An 18,541-nucleotide genomic window follows, 5' to 3' on the forward strand; every position below is an offset into this window, starting at 1 on the left:
TGATGGGAAAATGGCGGTACTCCTGAAAGGTGGTCACGTTTGTATACTACTGAGAAAAAACCTTCAGATGACATAGTGGTTCGTCTGACATCAAAGCAAGCTTTTCTTGTTCTTTGTTTTTGAAATTTACGTATTGCGGTATTCAAAAAGTCTAATCGCAAAATAATCTACTGTTTGAATATGGTAAAACAAATCAAGGAGGGTTTGATGATTTTATTATGATATTTGATACATGTGATGAGATTTTTTTGAAAGGATGAAACGAATATACCCTGAATGGAATCTCATAGCTTGCATTTGTTACTTGGTAATTATTATGCTATCACCGTGTATGCTCGTCCGACTACACCGGTGGCCAAATGATGTAACAACATCATGTCTGTCTGAATGATTCAGCTCAAATTACTTTACATTGAAATAGCAACGTACTTAGATATTTAGTACAGACGCTATCGAGCTATGCTATACTTATTACTGGAGTAAGGGTGTAGTGAAACCTGATATGTTTTTGTCTGTACCATTAGTATTTATGAAATTCGACAAAAAATATATTTAATATTTAAATTTAATTATCTATCAGCTCGTAATGAAGCAAGTCCCAAAAACTTCCAATCAGACTTAGTTAAACATTTTGAATAGAAACTTATAAAAGTTTCAGGATTGTTAACAAAACTTAAACGAAAACGACGAAAATTCTGAATAATTTTAAGAGAATTTCGCTCGATTCTTTGGAGAGTCACTCGTAATGTGTAGTCTAGTTTCTACGAATAATGTCATTTTACATAAATAAACCGGATGTAGTTGATTTGTAATTTTGAAATGGAAAGAAATGTAAATATAAATACACGGATAAATATTTTTAGTTATCACATATCTTCCTATCCTATTCCAGTCTTTATTGCATAAAAAGATCGTTATCTGAGTTGCGGGAAGACTTCGTGCTATCCGAATCGATCATTTCACGCACCGGCCGTGCATAATGAAACAGTCATTTCCGGCCGTTTCGCGGAATCGAATATTTAATATTTCGCACAATCAAGTGGACGCCGGGCACGTATGAACATCACTACAGTAAAAAACTTTGCGCACAGAAATGAACCTTTAAAAGTGCCACTATAAATGTAGTATGAATATTGTGCATCAACGCAAACACTAGAACTAGTTATCGTTAGTTTGTATTAATGTATACGCCAAAAAAATTTGAAAGTACTGCCATTATTTTTCTAAACAATGGTTGTAAATCCGCTAGCTTATTTTTACCACACTTAATCAGTATTTTCGCATACAGAAATTAAAACTTAATAAAAATATTCAACCCATGACATATTCGTGACTAGATGTGCTTCTGTAATATCGTTACCTTGTGACAGTGCCATAGCCATAGGCTGTTTGGTATTCCTCGCGTGACACGAAGCAATAATAAATTCTCGTGCACTTGCAGTTTCATGGAGTGCCAAGAACCGCGGCGGCTACCGAATGTTAAATGGGCATTGTTCGATTATGTACTCGCCAGTATCATCGATCAGTACGGGTGCGGTCGGTTACTTAGAATATCGACGTCATTGAACTGAGAGATATTCGCAGGAATCCTGGGTATTGTTATGTGGATAAGGATAAAACATATTTTTGATTTGTTTAGTTTGAAGTGTTTGCTTAAAGAGTTTTTTTTTTGCCCTTTTACCTACGACACTACAAAAAGTAAGGGGAAAATATTTATCATAGATAGTCTATGAAAGAGTTATCAAATGCTTTCTTACTATCAAACCAAGAGTAACAAAGTTCTTTCACCCTGTTCCTTTCACCAATGTTTTCTCTCGAGTTAGAGGTCCAAAAAGTCTAGTAAATATAAAAATGTCGTTTATCATACATAAAAGCCCTTAAAGTAGCCTGTACAGAGAGCTACATAATTATATAATATAGTATCCAAGTTCACAGAGAAATAAATATTTTTCTTTGTAGACCACTGTACTTCATAATCTACTTGGATGCGTTACTGGTTTTAGAATTCCGCAGTTGTCCAAAGTTTCTGTTAGCGATTACGACCCGGATCAATTATTACTTTTCAAAGCACGGAAAACAGTTTCCGTTAAAATTGTCATGTATGTAAGTACTCGACCATTTACGTCCCGTGAGGTATCGTTAAGTTGGTATGGTTCCTGTTTCCGCCTGACGACAGTTGTCAATCAATTGTTTACAATTTAAATACAAAGCAATTGTTTGATTCAATACAGGTATCAAATGCACCGGTAGCCACGTCCGCCTAGTTATAAGTTATAGCTATCCTCAAAGTTTCTTAATATTTTAGACTAGCTTTTCCTCGCGACCTTCTCTGACTGAAAAATGAGTGTAACACGTTCTTGAATATTTACTTACATCATAAAAAAAATCGTACGTTGTTCTGCTTGACGCTTCAGAGGTATGCCCATCAAAATTGGACCCTTGGTTTCCTGGATAATTGTTATACAAAAACGGATAGTTTGAAAAGTTTAACTATGAAATTGAGATTTTTAACTTTGTTTATATGTTAATTCAGAAGTTCCTATGCCAGAATTTTCTGCGCTTCCAAAGCGCAATTGCCTGCCCGCTTGTAACAGCAATATATTGTATTATTTTCAAGTAACAATGTTGATGACCCAATCACTTCACTACATAGATAATAATGACTAGGTGCAGATATATTTCAAACCATCACTGGACTTGGTGACCTGCAAATATTTTGCTAGGAAAATAGCGGTCTATCTAAATTAGGTTGTACTGTACAGATGTAGTGAGTCGAGCGAGCTGACGGCCGGCGTGTTCCCAGGCGGCGGCGGTGCCCGGCATTCCTTGCCCATACTGAGCCGGCTCGGCTTTTCCGGGAGCTAACATTACGCAGAGAGACTACATTCCCTGGACACCGGGAACGCAAATACAAACTGTCCTCTTCCTCTTAATTTTTTACTGCGAACGTTATGCACTCCACATAACTTAAGCCTCTAGCATTCCATTATAAAGAAGTTGGATGAGTTCGATCCGAGAGCAGTGCGTATCGCGTTCCGACCTATTGCAACCGAGAAAACGGTAAAAAATGTTACCTCCGCATTGCATAAAAGTAACGGTTTTTTCGCAACCATTGCAAAATAATATGATATGACCAATTTATGACTAATATGACAACATTCTTACCTGAAACACGCAATATCTTGCTCGCTGACAAAATGATAAGATATTCCACTATCTGTCACATTTTATAGAATTTAATTAAATACATAAATTACAAAAATCCCATTAGTAATTCGCTTTGTAGATTGTTTAAATTATCTGTTGTGAACCTTCTGCAAATACCAAATAATCATCAATAAAATTTTTACTTTAATTTTTTTTAAACTAGCGACTTCGTCCGCCTGGAATAGTTATTTTGGGCATCATTGAAGCCCTCAAGGATGAATAATTTTCCCCGTTTTTTTCACATTTTTCATTATTTCTTTGCTCCTTATATTTGCAGCGTGATGTTATTTAACCTAAAACCTACCTCGATAAATGATCTATTCAACGCAAAACGAATTCTTCAATTCGAACCAGTAGTTCCTGAGATTAGCGCGTTCAAACAAACTAACAAACTCTTTAGCTTTATAATATTAGTATAGATTTGGGAATTCGTGATTGCAAGCTTATACTTATATCCGCTAAAAATACTTATTTTATTATGTGTACTAATTTATGTATCTATGAATTAATTATAATGTAAATATTATCATAACATGATATTACGATGTTGTCACTCAATCACCACAATCACTAGAAAGCGTTCTGGACGACGGCGGCACCTGCCGGCGCACGCCCGCGCCGCTCGCACCTGGAGAGAGCCTGTTCCCGTTCCAAACAAGCTAGCTTTTTGCACCGCAACCCGGTACTTGCGGTTTTTATATGCTCTCCATTGAACATTTCAACTATTCCCAGCGCATCCCTAAACCGCAATAACTGTATGTGGCAACTATGGCCGCCTCTAGCTCTGTTACCGACTGCAGTTTCTCTATTATTATTGCCAACTCTGTGGTTAACTTTTACATGTAAATAATTAGTCGAACAACGGATATTTGCGTGTCCTGTTATGTTGCTGTTTTAAGGAGAGGTATTTTAACGATGTTCTCAGGGTTTGATTATAAATTTCAGTAGAAATGGCAAAATATATAAATATCATATAAATCATGAATTTACTGCGAAGTCGCAAGCCCTTGCGTGAGAGTCCACCGGCTGGCGATATTTATAACCGGCCCGTTAGCGAATCCGTGGAATATACTTTCTGTTATTTAGTAAAGTTAATTATGTTTTATGAATACATATAGATGCTCTTGATTTAAGAATAGAACCACTTCATATACTTCGTCTTTACAAATGGAACTCCTTTAGTTCCACCATCACAAAAGCACAAACAACAGAAAATGCAAAAAAAGATGCCTCAAAAGCCACTTTATATACATAAATAACCATATTTTATTATAAACAAAAGTTTTAAACCAATATTTTTTTATTATTTTAGTTCATTTCAATTTTATACTTATTTATTTTCAATTCTGATTCGATTTATTTTTAGCAAGCTTTTTATATAAATTAGTAAGTAAAGTAAATTCACAAAGAAAAGAGCATTCTTAAGTACAATATTCAGTTTTAAATTCCCACAACTATGGCGTTGTTATTATTGTCATCGGTGCGTGACTGACAAACGTGTGATTACCGAGTAATGTTAGGGAGGACGTCATTACTGCGGCGTTGGCGCGACAACTGTCCGCAAGACCGGTGTAATTGCGGTAGTTCCACAGAAACTATCAGTGTAGGCCGCGGCGGAGGGTGGTGGCGGCTCGGACGTTCCTCCGGCGACAATTTGGCCCTCGCTCGCCTTCTGCTAGCCCTAATTACAATTTCGAAGAACTGCAGCTCCGTGTCGCTCATTAACCGCCTTTCTTTGTTTTCAATCAAGAGCTCCTCGTTAATAAAACTCGTAAAGCCCTGTCCGCAATTTCATTATATCACGAATCAAATTGTTGTAAAATCTAGGTGACCTACCTGCTTCCTATATAGCTATCATCAAATATTTCAAATTAAGTCAACAAAAATTAGACTCCTCTAATCGAGTGTTTGACGTCACCTCTCAAAAACCCGGACCTATCACGTTCACCAACAAACTTGTTCTTATGTTCCCAATGAACGCGTTCAATTAAAATTTAGTGACATCATGAGTTCGCAGGGATTTCCAAAATCTATTCGTTACTTATAGTAAAAAATTCTTGATCCCACGTACAGAGAGTAAGTATACCTCAAGTCATCTAGTCGTATGAAATTGATTTTAATACATTGCAAATTCGAAATGTTTTGGTCAAACAAATCAATAGATAGATAGATGTCTCTATATTCTTCTTGTCGGTTGAATAAAAATTTAGGGCTGTAGTAACCTCTACTAACCCGAGACAAATAATTGAAATAATTCAACCATAGCACAGAACAAATTGTCCAATATACAAAAAAATATATATATACCTATCCCGTCATTATTGTCGAGTCCAGATAAAACTTTGATCGTTATCTACCCATTGTTTTACGGTTGACTTCCATTCAGTGTTCATGGAAAAGGGGAACATGTTTTACCAGTATTAATTGCATATTCGAATAACATAACATTTAGTGTCAGTCATGCGTAGATAAGTTTTCTTTTATCAACCATACATTGTGTTGCATACCCATAATGAACGTTACAGTTTTTAATTCACTGTAGTCGTTTTTACCTCGTCATTATCTGTACAGCAACATGGGTGGAGATATTAATACATGCGATTCAAATAAATTATCTTTTGTTCGTGAAGGCTGGACGGGAACGCGAATGATTTGTGGTTAGCAAGGGAGCGAGTGCAACCAGGGACGCGCGGTCAAAGACCGGTTCAAGTTTGGTGGATTTTCGTAGGGTGCCGCAGACGGCCGGCGGATGACCTCATCGAGTTTTTAGTCCCGACCCGACAAAAACAGATGCCTCCTCGTTTAGCATCTTGTTTAGATGCAGTTTTAATTATAAATGTGACAGAAGCCGAGATCTGTTTACTGATAACAACAATAAAAACCAGAATCGGACAAGATTTCTTTGGTTTGTTGGAACTTCCATTATAATTGAAAAACGCATACATAATCTACGTTTTTGTCAACTCTTCCTCGGGTTTTAAAGATTAATTATTTTCATGGCATACTTTAATTAAAATTTAGTTATTTGCCGTGTTGTTCCCGGCATTTTAGAATAGGACCGCTTCAACTTTTCCCCATGAATGTCGTAAAAGGCGCCTAAGCCTATGCCTAACAAACTTGGAATCTACTTTTGGCGATAGACTAGCAACCTGGCCTTTCAGTCTCTGCGAGACTGCTGCTCTTTCTACCCCGTAAGGGATTAAATTGTATGCGAAAATATATTTTATTTTAATCATTTTGTTTAAAGTAGGGCTTCCAATCTCGATATACCGAGATCTCGGTATTGCGGGATCCCGCGTCCTTTTCCACTCCCGCGTGATGCGGGATTACGGGTGCGGGATCCGCGAGATTTGCGGGACTGAATAAAGCGTGCGTGCGTGCGTGCGCAATCGCTCGCACTGGCAAAGGAACTTGGAGTTAGAGTTAACTATATCGTCAGCATGTAATGTAACTTTGCCCGTCACACTCTCGAGCTAATACACTTGAGTCAATTATAAAAAAAGAAATGACTCTCTATGAATCTGGGGGTCAATGGGAAAATATCTTACATTTACATATAAAGCCTTAAAAGGAATACCGCCGACAAGTGTGGAAGCCGAAAGGGCATTTTCTGCTGCTGGCTATATTGCTTCTAAAATACGCAGCAGTTTGGCAGATGACAGTTTAGGTACCTATGTTGTGTTTCCTTCGCAAACATTTTCAATTAAAAGCTTTAGCTGACAAACTAAATAAATAAACCAACTTTTAATTTCAATCAAAATTTGTTTTTTTAGTTGATATTTTATTTTTTTGGTGTATTTTATGAAGAAGATAGATTTCATGTTTTTTCAGTATTTGTTGCTGTATTTGTGAAGAATAAGCGGTGTAATTTGATTGATCTCATACTTATAATAATATTTAAATAAATGTGGAGTTAGTTGATTAATTCAATGTTTTTTTTTGCCTTATTTATATATGAATATTTTCAATATGCGGGATCCCGCAAATACCGAGATCCCGCGGGATTCAAAATTGGTAGTCCCGCAAATACCGAGATTGAATTCAGGCTGCGGGATTGGAAGCCCTAGTTTAAAGTACTTAAATGATAACATAAAATTAAAATACTTACCTATTTTCCGATGTTTATAAGAATATGTCTGCTCAAGTTTATCAAAAATGTAGCAGCGAGTGTACAACTCCCACTTGTACCGAATCTGATTTGTATAAATTATATCAAAAAAGGGTCGTAAATAGTAAAACGCAATAAAACATTAATTATGGACTATGAAGTCATAAAATTCACCTTAACAAATTGTAATTGTTCGGGTATAAATTCCTTGGCAATTATAGTTCGATTCTCCTCGCTTTGGGAAAGTAAGTACGAAACAGTTTCTATTGTGATAACTGCTCCAAAAATATTTATCAGAAAGATTTAGATTGTATTTATCTTGCCGTGTGGTTCCCGGCACCAATAGAAAAAAAAACGACTACGCCATCTCTTTCCAAGGGATGTCTTAAAAGGAGACTACGGGTTAGCCTTATAAACTTGGGATTCTTCTTTTCGGCGATGGGCTAGCAACCTGTTACTATTTGAATCTCAATCTCCAATCAGTCTTTCCAAGGCTGTTGGCTCTGTCAACCACGCGAGGGATATAGACGTAAATATTTAGATTGAAACAGTAATCAGTATGCTGAAAAGAACTTTTTGCAAATAATTCATGAATGAAATGAGGATTGTCCTGAATATCTAACAATAATAGATTGTTTATGTCTTAACATTCTAAGAAACAAAGTAGGAAATAAAACTTACATGGTCTACGTAAATGTTTAGATTTAAACTGTATAATATGCGTATCAGTGTGAGTCATTCCACGAAAAAACGTTATAAATATTCGCTTCGTTCACTTTGGGACATTGCAACTCACTCGGTGTAAACAGATATGGAGAGTAATTAGTTTTATTGTTTCATTTCGCAACAACTTTTTGTCTTCCTTGATTAATTTGTAAATTCATTGCTTCTGTTCCACGCCTTTTCATTTGCATTTCTGCTTAAAATATGAGTAGGGATTGGAGATAAAATAAAAAATGAAATGTGATTAAGTTGTTATAGCTTTTATACCAGCTAGTACCGTGTAAATTTTGAATTAGAATGGGTATGTATTTCAAGCTAATACGTTATTAGGTATGTATAAGTGTACTAGTACGAAACGCAAAAGATGACCTCACGAAAGTATATATATGTGGTATGAAGCTAGTTACTGCTAGAAGAGGTAAAAAAACCAATACCTAGTTTTGTAAGATTTCTCACCACCGCCGATTCTAAGAAGCAATCCCTGCCCGGCCTTGCAATGAAACATCGCTCAAATGTTTGTTTTCCGACCGATTCAAAAACGGCTCCCGCAAATTTTTACTGTTCGCTGGAATCATTAGGAGCGCGACGTTTTGTTTGCGTAAGCTCGATTCGCTGAACAATCCACAGCTGGTGCGGTTTAGGCGAATTGAAAATTTACGTTGAGATGAGCTGGTGCCGTGTGTTTCGAAGCGGCGCCCGATATAAACGGCAATTGAGAAGGAGTTATGATTTGCTTGAATGTAATCCAGTGATTCTCGGAAACACGGTGTCGCCAGCGCAGCAGCTGCATTACGCCACCGGCTGCCGCCGCAACCACGAACGCTATTCTGCCCCCTTCATATTAGGGTAACCAGAATTTAAATTGTCATTCGGAATTTTACTCACTAGAGTCGTAGGGACTATTTCTGAACTTAGTTTCGTAGTGCACAATTATACAAATTGTCAATTTAGATGACTTTTGTCAAACAAAATTCTAAATACTTACAAATCACCGGTCGCTTATAGAATAGACAGCTGCTTTACCATAAAGTTTGTCATCTGGTCTAGTGATGGTAACCCTACTCTGGAATGAACAGCCTATTAGTCGTTACTGCGAATATTTCCTGCTCATAGATGCATGTCTAGGAACGAAGTTGATTTCACTGGGAAGCGGAATGACGGACACACTCAATGTATTGTAATGACTCAAAGCGCGGCGCCACTTTAATCGCTTTATTAGGTAATTGAAATACAAACTAGGTAGAATTATTTTTATCTTTATCACTAATCTGTCACAGTAGCTATCATTTTCTACGAACAGTATTGATCGCATTACCCATACTATTAATTGTTTTTTTACCGAAGTGTTCTGGAGTTATTGGAAACCACAATGTATAATTTTAAAAAATATGATAATTAGTCGAAATTACACGTTCGAGTAGCATGATATACTATTGTAATAGACGTTCTCTCTTTATTCCTTATAAATAAATGTTTTGTATAATAAAATAATCATGAAACCTCACAACAAAGAAAGTTTTTGCCAACCTATTCAACAATGGCCGTAGGTAGCCCTAGTGAAAGACCTGGGGTGAGATGGGAGACACCATCGATATCTTACCTAGTTGATTGCAAAATTATCCTTCCTTTCCTTTTGCCCAGCAAATACAGGAATATAAAAAAATACAATAATATTCAATAATAACAAATGAATAACTATATGAATTCCTTTCAGGTTTAAAGATGGCGTGGCGTACCCTTGGTCGGCTGGGATGTCCAATCTGATCTTGTACCCAGAGGCGGCCAACCAAACACTATACACGCGAAGAGCGTCCCGCGCGGACTCCGGAGACTACACGTGCCGGCTCACCAACGAGACCCACAGCGAGACCCATTCCGTGCGGCTGGACATTCTAGGTGAGCATGGCTTCTACTTCAATACCGTGTAGTCATCTACCTGTAGTGTGTAGTGTCTTATCCGATACTGTACCAGGGGGCTGCTAACCAGAGGGTGTAGGTACACAAGTATATTTGCATACAAAAAAAAAATTGGCGTATAAACGCAGAAAGTGTCATCATTATCTGTCTGACAGATACGTACTTATTTGAAGGAGCACCTTTTCCGCTTAAAGTTTTGACTACAATTTATACAAATGTCGAGTTAAACACTTGGAATTTGTATTTATAAATTTAAGTTATCCTATAGTCAAAATAATTATTTCTGGCAGTGAAGCTTTCTAGAAAAAGTGATTAAAATATGAAGTAATTTATTGAATGATATAAATAAGATGCATCAGCTGCCATAGTTACATATACTGATGCTACAATGAAATGATACAATTTCACGTTAAAATAAGATACAATATTCTGAACAATATAGCTGAATCTGAAACAAATTTACAGAAGACGTAGAAGTACTGGTTAAGTAAGATTGAAAAAATATTTTGCTTATAGGTAACTTTTGATTCTTTCAGAGATCTGAGAAGACCGTCAATCTTTAACAAACTTTTTCTAAATTGTCTTTTTATAGATATAATTTTACTCTGTTGTTCGTTCGTAAGCTGTATTCCAAGACAGTAGGTACGAGTACTCGTATAGAAAGATAATTAAATACATTTATAGTATGTATTGTATACTGCTGTTAGTAAGTAGTTTATAGGGGGCGGTTACCGCTTCTCTTTGTAAATGCAACGGTTGTTTTACATATTATCATAATATTAATTGACTAAATATGAGGAATATTTTTTTACAGATAAACCAAACGATACACCGCGTACAATGTTCATATCTCCAGACCAATGGTTGGATGAGGGTGAAGAGTTGCGATTATTCTGCGAAGCTCTCGTGGGTAAGTTTGATAAATCTTCTAAGCCTGCAGAAAATAACCGAATACCAATTTAATATAATCTTGCCTACTACTCCTGGATTGTGGCCTCAAGCGGCCCTTGTACACTGAGATGACCTGGAACAAATGTCAGGGGATGAAGATGAAATGAAATATTTTTCTTTGTGGAAAAAGTTTTGATACATACGTAAAGTCTCGTCTTTATCCCTTATGGGGTAGACAGAGCCCACAATCTCTGAAATTCTTAAGGGTTACCTGTATGGCTTTATGATGGGATTGAGATTCCAATAGTGACAGGTAGCTAGCCCATCACCTAATCGAAGAATCCAAAGCTTATAAAAAATATTTAAAGGAAAGGCTTATTATGCCATTCCTTTAAATATGTAGATATTTTAATAACGCTCTCAAAATTAGTTTGTGTGCCCTCTCACTCAACTGATTGGAAGCTCGCAAACGGTTGCCATGCCGTAGTCATTCCAATTGTTTAGCGCTTGCGGATACAACGAATATAATACAACGAAATGGAAAAATAATATCGTAATTCTGATTCATTTTGTTTCTTTGCTACTTCTTAGCAATATTACTACTGGATTTTCCTGTTGTTGGATTTATTTTAAGAGCCCAAACGAAATAATTCATATTTTTCCCATATCCCTAACGCTTGTCCCATTCACATCGATTAATAGAAAAGCTTTCCTCTAAATATTATAGTAAGCAAAATAGTAGCAACAATTGAATTTCTTTCTCGCTTTGCCATTAGATATCGTTTAACGAATTTTTTGCCCACTTTGATCATTCTTAGGCATTTTAGACGAGTAGCTCTTTTTATTGACCACATAATTTGATTTCGTCTACTCGAACCTTTTTCGTAGGCATATTATGAAATTAAATCAACATTTTCTTCGCAGGAAAGTCGTACTTGGCAGACGCTCGGAGTGACCTGCGTTGGCGCAGACTACTGCCCAATGGTACGGAGGTCGATCTGCTGCCCACGCACACGGAGATCAAGACTCATCGGTAAGTATTTACACTTTTATTTTTAAGTGTATTTCATTATAGTCTTACTTACTTACGAGTAGAAACAAGTTTGGAAATATGAATAGCACTTCGAACTATAAACCTCTTTTACATACAAGGCTATTTTACTAATACTTCCATGAATCCAATTTAGATATACTTCCATTCGTAGAACATGAAATGATTTTTTTTGAACCAACTTAATATTGCCATTTATTAATTTTGCGTAATATCCCAACTCTCGAAGCCCACCGACCTTTCTTTTAACCTTTAGCCTTTTCCAAAAAACCACCGTCGTTTGAAAAGAAAATCTATTTCCATTTTCAAAAGAAACGTTCGAAATGTTTCTATATTGAAACCCACTCGATTCACTAAAAGGGAAAATCCACGATACAGGTAAACAATAAACCAGTCCGACTTCCCGTCGCGGAGTTTCTCGGAAACAGTCCAATTGCTTTGTGTTCTATTACCGAGCTAGAAAAGAAGAGGGTTATAATTTTAGCAGTCTTTTTTAACATCATAAGCGTTTGTTTTCAATTTATATTCTTTAATGTTTAATAAAAAATGATTCGGAGTACCATAAAGCAAGTATAATTAAGTAATATAAGTCGTTATTTGTGATGCAATTTCTATTTGTTCTTGTAACCGAATGACACGTCTGCGCAATCTTGGTATACTTAATTTAAATCGCATTCTTCTTTGGAATCTAACATATAGAGATACAAATGTTATCTAATTCCGTAATCATTGAAGTCGCAATAATATGAGTCCTATATAGATTTCTGGAAGATGGTGAGCTGGCACCTTGTAACTTTTGTATTATTCATCGTCGCCAAGAATTATGCACTTGTTTTATTTGATATCGTGTTGGCAACAATGATTTTTTATTACGTGAGCAGTAACATTGCTTGTCATGGCACAAAGTTCAGTGTTAACTTGAACTTGACTAGAAACTGGTGTGAGGTATATTGATTTTCAGATATCAGATCAGACATATTACCCTAGCCTATACTAGCCTTCACCTTATCCCACTTCTTATATCGAATCGGCACAATATTTTTGTTTCCTTCAACCAGCCCTTCATTGAATTACATTTCACAAATTCACTTAGTGCTGGTTTTACCATGATCTAACATCCAGTTCAGAGATCTTCAATTTGGTAGGTAGTGTAGTGGAGTGTAGTAGTACTCATGTATCATCGTCTAGGGCCCCACTGAAAGAGGATTTCCCGAAATTACCACAGGAATGGAAATTAAGGAGATTTATCTTTTACGCGGGTTGAGCCGCGTACACTAGTCATATCTAAGAATGATTTTTTCCAGTGACGACGTGATAGACATTCGAGGCGTGTATCTGACTGTGGATCGCATCACTCGTCAGGATTTCGGTACTTACGTGTGCGAAGTACACAGCAACGACGCCAGGACGACGAGCAACGTCACCGTGCATGATCGATGTGAGTAGAAACTTTATAAACTATGTACGAGTATTAAGGATACAAAGTTGTTTTCTTTTAAAAATGTGCCGTAAAATGCCCTATAATATAATAATATAATGATGAGTGTAAAAATAAATGGTGGTAGTCGTTAAAGGGCGTATCACTTTTATTATCCTATTGGAGGAGGTTAAAAGTGAAATTACAGATTGTAAATCCATGGAGAACTTCGCAATTACAATATTATTTTGTCATTTCCCTGCAGTCGCACGCCTAATAGACGGCGGCGGGCCGTGGCGCGGCGCGGCGCCGGTGTCGTGGCGCGCGGTGGCGGGCGCGCTGAGCGGCGCGGCGCTGCTGGCGCTGTCGCTGGCGGCGCTGCGCCGGCGCTGCTGCCCGCGCCTGCAGCTGGCGCTGCGGCAGGCGAGGGCCAGGGCTGCCACCGCCGCGCACCACGCGAGAGGTAACATCATCTCCCTGTAGGGACGGTGGCGGAAAGTGACATTAACATCGTTATTCTACTCGTAGCGTTTTAAGGTTTCGTCCACGATCGTGGAAACGAAGCTTCTCCCGGTCACCAAGTTTGACAGTTTAAGACTAGTTTTCAGATCACATCAAGTGTTCATTTTCTTATCTTACGCAAACCGTTATAACAAAATCACGTCTTTTGTTATAAAAATAATAATTCCGTAATAAAATTAAAAATCTTATTTTGCATTATTTATTAAAGACTAAGACTTGATTATTACTAACTTTAATTTATATGTATAAACAGTGTTGGAAAAAGAGTTCGACGTGCTGGTTTGCTACACGAGCGTAGACGGCGAGTTGGTTCGCGGCGCCTTACTGCCCACGCTCTCGCTCAAGTATAAGTACCGGCTGAATTCACTGCTTCTCAACACAGGCCCTGACAACTGTAAGTAACTCATTATTCTAAAGGTTATTATTAAAAACGCTTTTTTTTAAACCTCATTCTTATTCTCAAAGTTACCGTTATCATGTTATCGCAATATTTCGAGGTAAATACTAGCTATGTTATACTAGCTTTCGTCCATTAGTCGCCTGTCCACTGAACGTCTAAAGGAGGAAAGAAATATAGGGTTGCTTATTCTATGTGTACTCGTATATAACCAACCATGTTGTCTCTCTCCGAGTAACGGCCATGTTTTTAAGTAAGTATGTCGCAGAAGTGACGATAAGATTTATATTTTGCAGGGTACAACGAGATAATGGGCGAGATGTCCCACTGCCGCTCCGTGGTGGTGGTGGTGTCTCCGGCGCAGTACTCCGCGCAACAATTACTGACTGCGTTGCGACAACTCCGGGCACTGCCGCTACCGCCGGTGTTAGTCTTGTTGCAGGTAAGATAAGGCGAAAATTTTCCAAAGACGGATAGATACAATAAATACGTAATAAAATTTGCTTTACGCTACTATTTTTATAACTGAAGTCCGGTGTGGCGGAAAGTTGTATTTTCATGGTTTCATACATAGGTACATATAGTCAAGTCTAAATTTTTTTGCGGTGTAGACTGAGTCACTAGTCTTGGAAAGACTGAAGACCACGTTTAGCTGTATGGCTATAAGATGGAATTGAGATTCAAATAGTGACAGATTCCTAGCCCATCACCTACTAGAGGAATTCCAAGTTTATAAGCCTATAAATTAATCGCCTTTTACGACATCCACGGTTCATGTTTTCATATATTTTTTCTCTTATTTTCACGTGTTTCCAGTTGTGGATTACTCACAAAATTTTTGATCAGGCATTGTTTTAACTAAATCCAAAACTTTTGCAGGACCTGCCGAAGCTGAAGCGCGAAGCTAAAGAGAGCGGCGAGACTCTGGTGGAACTCGTGCGGAGGTCGCGGCTCGTGCCGTGGCGGCACGTGCACGAGCGCGCCTTCTGGACGCAGCTGCGGCTCGAGCTGCCGCTGCCGCCGCCGGTAGCGCTCACACAGGTCCCATACCGATTTATATTCGATGTGCTTGAAATATATCTATAAATAAAAACGCGGATAAAACGAAAATATGAAGAGAACGTGGCAAGTGGAAATGTTACTAGTATCTGCATATCCCTTTGCGAAAAACGACTTGGTTTTATATATAGCATATATGTGCGCAAATAGAAAGTAAAATGTTAATTTCGAGATGAAAATAGGTATCTATTGCACATAATCAATATTATCATTTTCTATTTCCAGGTAAAAACAAGCGCTTCCGAAACGATAGAAGATAAAAGCCAACGCACGAGCAGTCTGACTGCGCTCGTGTAAAGTTTACTACTTGCGTAGCGTTTAGAGTGGCAGCTGTGTTCGAATGAGTGTTGGACACTGACAACTAGTGCGCGAGTGCCTGGTAGAAACACGCAAAAGGACTACCTATATCTAAAACCAAGATTTGAAGAACGCACTCAACTATAACGGAGACTGCCATTAGTGTTATTCCAATAAGTTTTATGAAATCACATAACGGTATACGGAGTTGGCAGCAGACAATGTTCTGTATATCTAAGATCTCAGTGTGTTCTACTTTCCAGCGCCACTATATTTAATTTTTCCATTTCTCTTTCTAGTGCCAAAGGAAAGTAGCGAATTATATGCATGACAATGTATTATTACACTGGACAGCAAATAAACCGGGCCACCTGCTACCTAAAAACTCTAATTAGATTTCCTCAAAAAGTATAACATATACAAATTTCGAATTATACCTACGGAAAGTGCGTTTCATGACGATTAAAATAAATGGAAACACATTGTAATCAATTAATCAAATTAAGTGTTTAAAGATTTTACAAAGAAGTGTCGTTTTGTAGTCATACAAATGGTAAGTAATTACAAGTTAAAAAACAAAAATTAATCCGGAAACAAAGAAAAAAGTGAAAAAAAAGTTTTTGGTCAGTATTCAGTGTTCCCTCCCCTTGCTCGGACAACTGCTAGCATCCTCGTATTCATTGACCTCACGAGCCTGACGATGAAATCTTGGGGAATTGCGTTCCATTCCTCTTCAATTGCGATTCGCAGCTCTGGAAGCCTTGTTGGAGCAGGTACCCGGGCTCGAACCCGACGTTTCAGCTCATCCCATAAATGTTCTATCAGATTCAAGTCTGGGCTTCGAGCTGGCCAATCCATCGTATGAATGCCGACGTCGCGTAGGTACTGGGTCACCACGTGAGCAACATGAGGCCGTGCATTATCATGCATCAACTGCATATCCTGGCCGATATATCCTGCGTAAGGTACCAAATTGTCTGCGAGGACTTCAGTAATGTAACGATGCGACGTTAGTCCACGTGTATGGCCCATCGGTTGAAAACCAACGCAGTACGTGCGGTTAACGAGATGCCGCCCCAGACCATTAGAGATCCTCCTCCATATGCAACAGTTTCTTCGATGCAACACTGAGAGTAACGTTCTCCAAGGCGACGATATACTCTCTGACGTCGATCACTACCATGTAGGCTCACCCTGGTCTCATCAGTGAAGAGCACATTACCCCACTGCTCTAACGTCCAATCCATATGCCCTCGAGCAAATTCAAGTCGTGCTCGACGGTGAGCTACGGTTAATGCTGGACCTGTAGCAGCTCTTTTTGGAGTCAGGTTCCGTTCAGCAAGTCTCCTCCTTACAGTATCTGTACTTATGCTCACTTGGCGTTCATCACGCAGACTTTGTTGAACCTGAACTGCGTTGAGGCGACGAATTCGTAGAACAGTAAGTTGGATATAACGATCATCTGCTGCTGATGTAGCCCTAGGTCTGCCCGTACCTGGGCGGCGATTGAATGCTCCAGTCTCTAGGTATCGTTTATAAACTGGTTGCACCAAAGATCTGCTGATTCGAAGTCTTCGAGCGACCTCACGTTGCCCAATACCTGTCTGAAGGAGCGCTACAGCTTGAGCTGCTTCCTGAGGTGTCGTATCCATTATTGATCGAAAAAAGTAGCAAAAATACACGCGTCTGAGCCAACGATACACAAACACTAAAGAAATGAAAAGAAATATCCAACTTCCCTCACTGCAGAAAAAAGATCCCAAAACGCGAATTTATTCAAAACAGAGCAAATCGTTAGCATTGTGTTTGTTACTTAATTACAGTGTGAGTTGACGGTACTTAAGATTAAATTTATACTCATTTTAATCGTCATGAAACGCACTTTCAGTAAGTATAAATTGATAGTTGCAAGTGTCATACTTTTTGAGAAAATCGAATTAGAGTTCAAAGTTAGCAGGTGGCCCGGTTTATTTGCTGTCCAGTGTATTTGTAGGCTACGAAGGTTGTTCTTATTTAGGTTCTTATGGTAAACTGCTCTCAAGTTGTACCTTCAATTTAAGTCTATTTATTCTATTTATCTCACGGTCTATGCGATTCTTCTTTAATTTGGAATGTCTATTTTTTATTTTTATTACTTAAGTAGTTTGCTTTAGTTTTTTTTTATACTAAGCGTGTATGACATGCCAGTAATAATATCCTGTATGTACATTGCCTAATGTCACACGCACGTATGTGAACTGTTTAATACTTTAGAATTTTCTATTTAAAATTGTACTGAACTGAAGGAATGTCAGGGTCTGTGATAATAATGGAAGAATGAAAAATGTGTTTGATGTCAAAATTTTTGTGTGGAGTGTGCTGCACACTCAAATTTGGTTGATACTCCTTATAATGGTGTAAGTCACGGTTTGGTATGGATGAAAATAGGACTTGTTCCGTATTTCTTATAGTAATAGAAAATATGCCTAAACTATAACGGTGACGGTGTTATGCAGCAGAAGCATCCTGATAATAGTAGTATTTGCATAGTTATTGATTTTTCTTTATTTACATTGTAATGACACTATGACCGGCCATTAAATTGAAATCTGAGCGAAAACATGAGATTGTTTAAAGGCAAGTTATGTCGCTTCACTACAGTTAATTCTAAAATATTTGTATTATTATTTTTCGTGTCATTACCAAAACAAAGAAAAACAATCGGAACCTCATGTGCTACAATAAACAATGTATTTTTGTATCTTAGGTTAAACTGAATGTTTGTTGTAAATATTGATAGGGTTTAAAGTAATAGTTTATACTTGAAAGTGAGTATTAACAAATTTCTAGTAATTTTGTAGCATTATTTCTTACATTCCGTTGAATTTTTAGTTTTATTGTGAAAATGTATATGTTCATTGTAAGTTTATAAAAAGGAGTATTTTTTTTTTTATAAATTCCTAATAATATACG

General features: G+C 37.7%; 1 protein-coding gene across 1 annotated transcript in view; it reads left to right on the forward strand.

Annotated features, from left to right (window-relative positions):
* Nucleotides 1-18,537, forward strand: part of LOC106138412 (uncharacterized) — a 33,515-nt gene extending 14,978 nt beyond the window's left edge. Inside the window, exons 3-11 of the mRNA XM_013339551.2 lie at nt 9,753-9,934; nt 10,770-10,865; nt 11,771-11,879; nt 13,202-13,335; nt 13,580-13,777; nt 14,090-14,230; nt 14,530-14,675; nt 15,113-15,274; nt 15,518-18,537. Coding sequence (XP_013195005.2) covers nt 9,753-9,934; nt 10,770-10,865; nt 11,771-11,879; nt 13,202-13,335; nt 13,580-13,777; nt 14,090-14,230; nt 14,530-14,675; nt 15,113-15,274; nt 15,518-15,589 — 1,240 coding nt within the window. The 3' untranslated portion in view covers nt 15,590-18,537. The remainder of the gene's footprint in view (nt 1-9,752; nt 9,935-10,769; nt 10,866-11,770; nt 11,880-13,201; nt 13,336-13,579; nt 13,778-14,089; nt 14,231-14,529; nt 14,676-15,112; nt 15,275-15,517) is intronic.
* Nucleotides 18,538-18,541: the final 4 nt, after the last annotated feature.

The sequence above is a fragment of the Amyelois transitella genome, chromosome 4, assembly GCF_032362555.1.
Source record: "Amyelois transitella isolate CPQ chromosome 4, ilAmyTran1.1, whole genome shotgun sequence".
NCBI classification, from domain to species: domain Eukaryota; kingdom Metazoa; phylum Arthropoda; class Insecta; order Lepidoptera; family Pyralidae; genus Amyelois; species Amyelois transitella.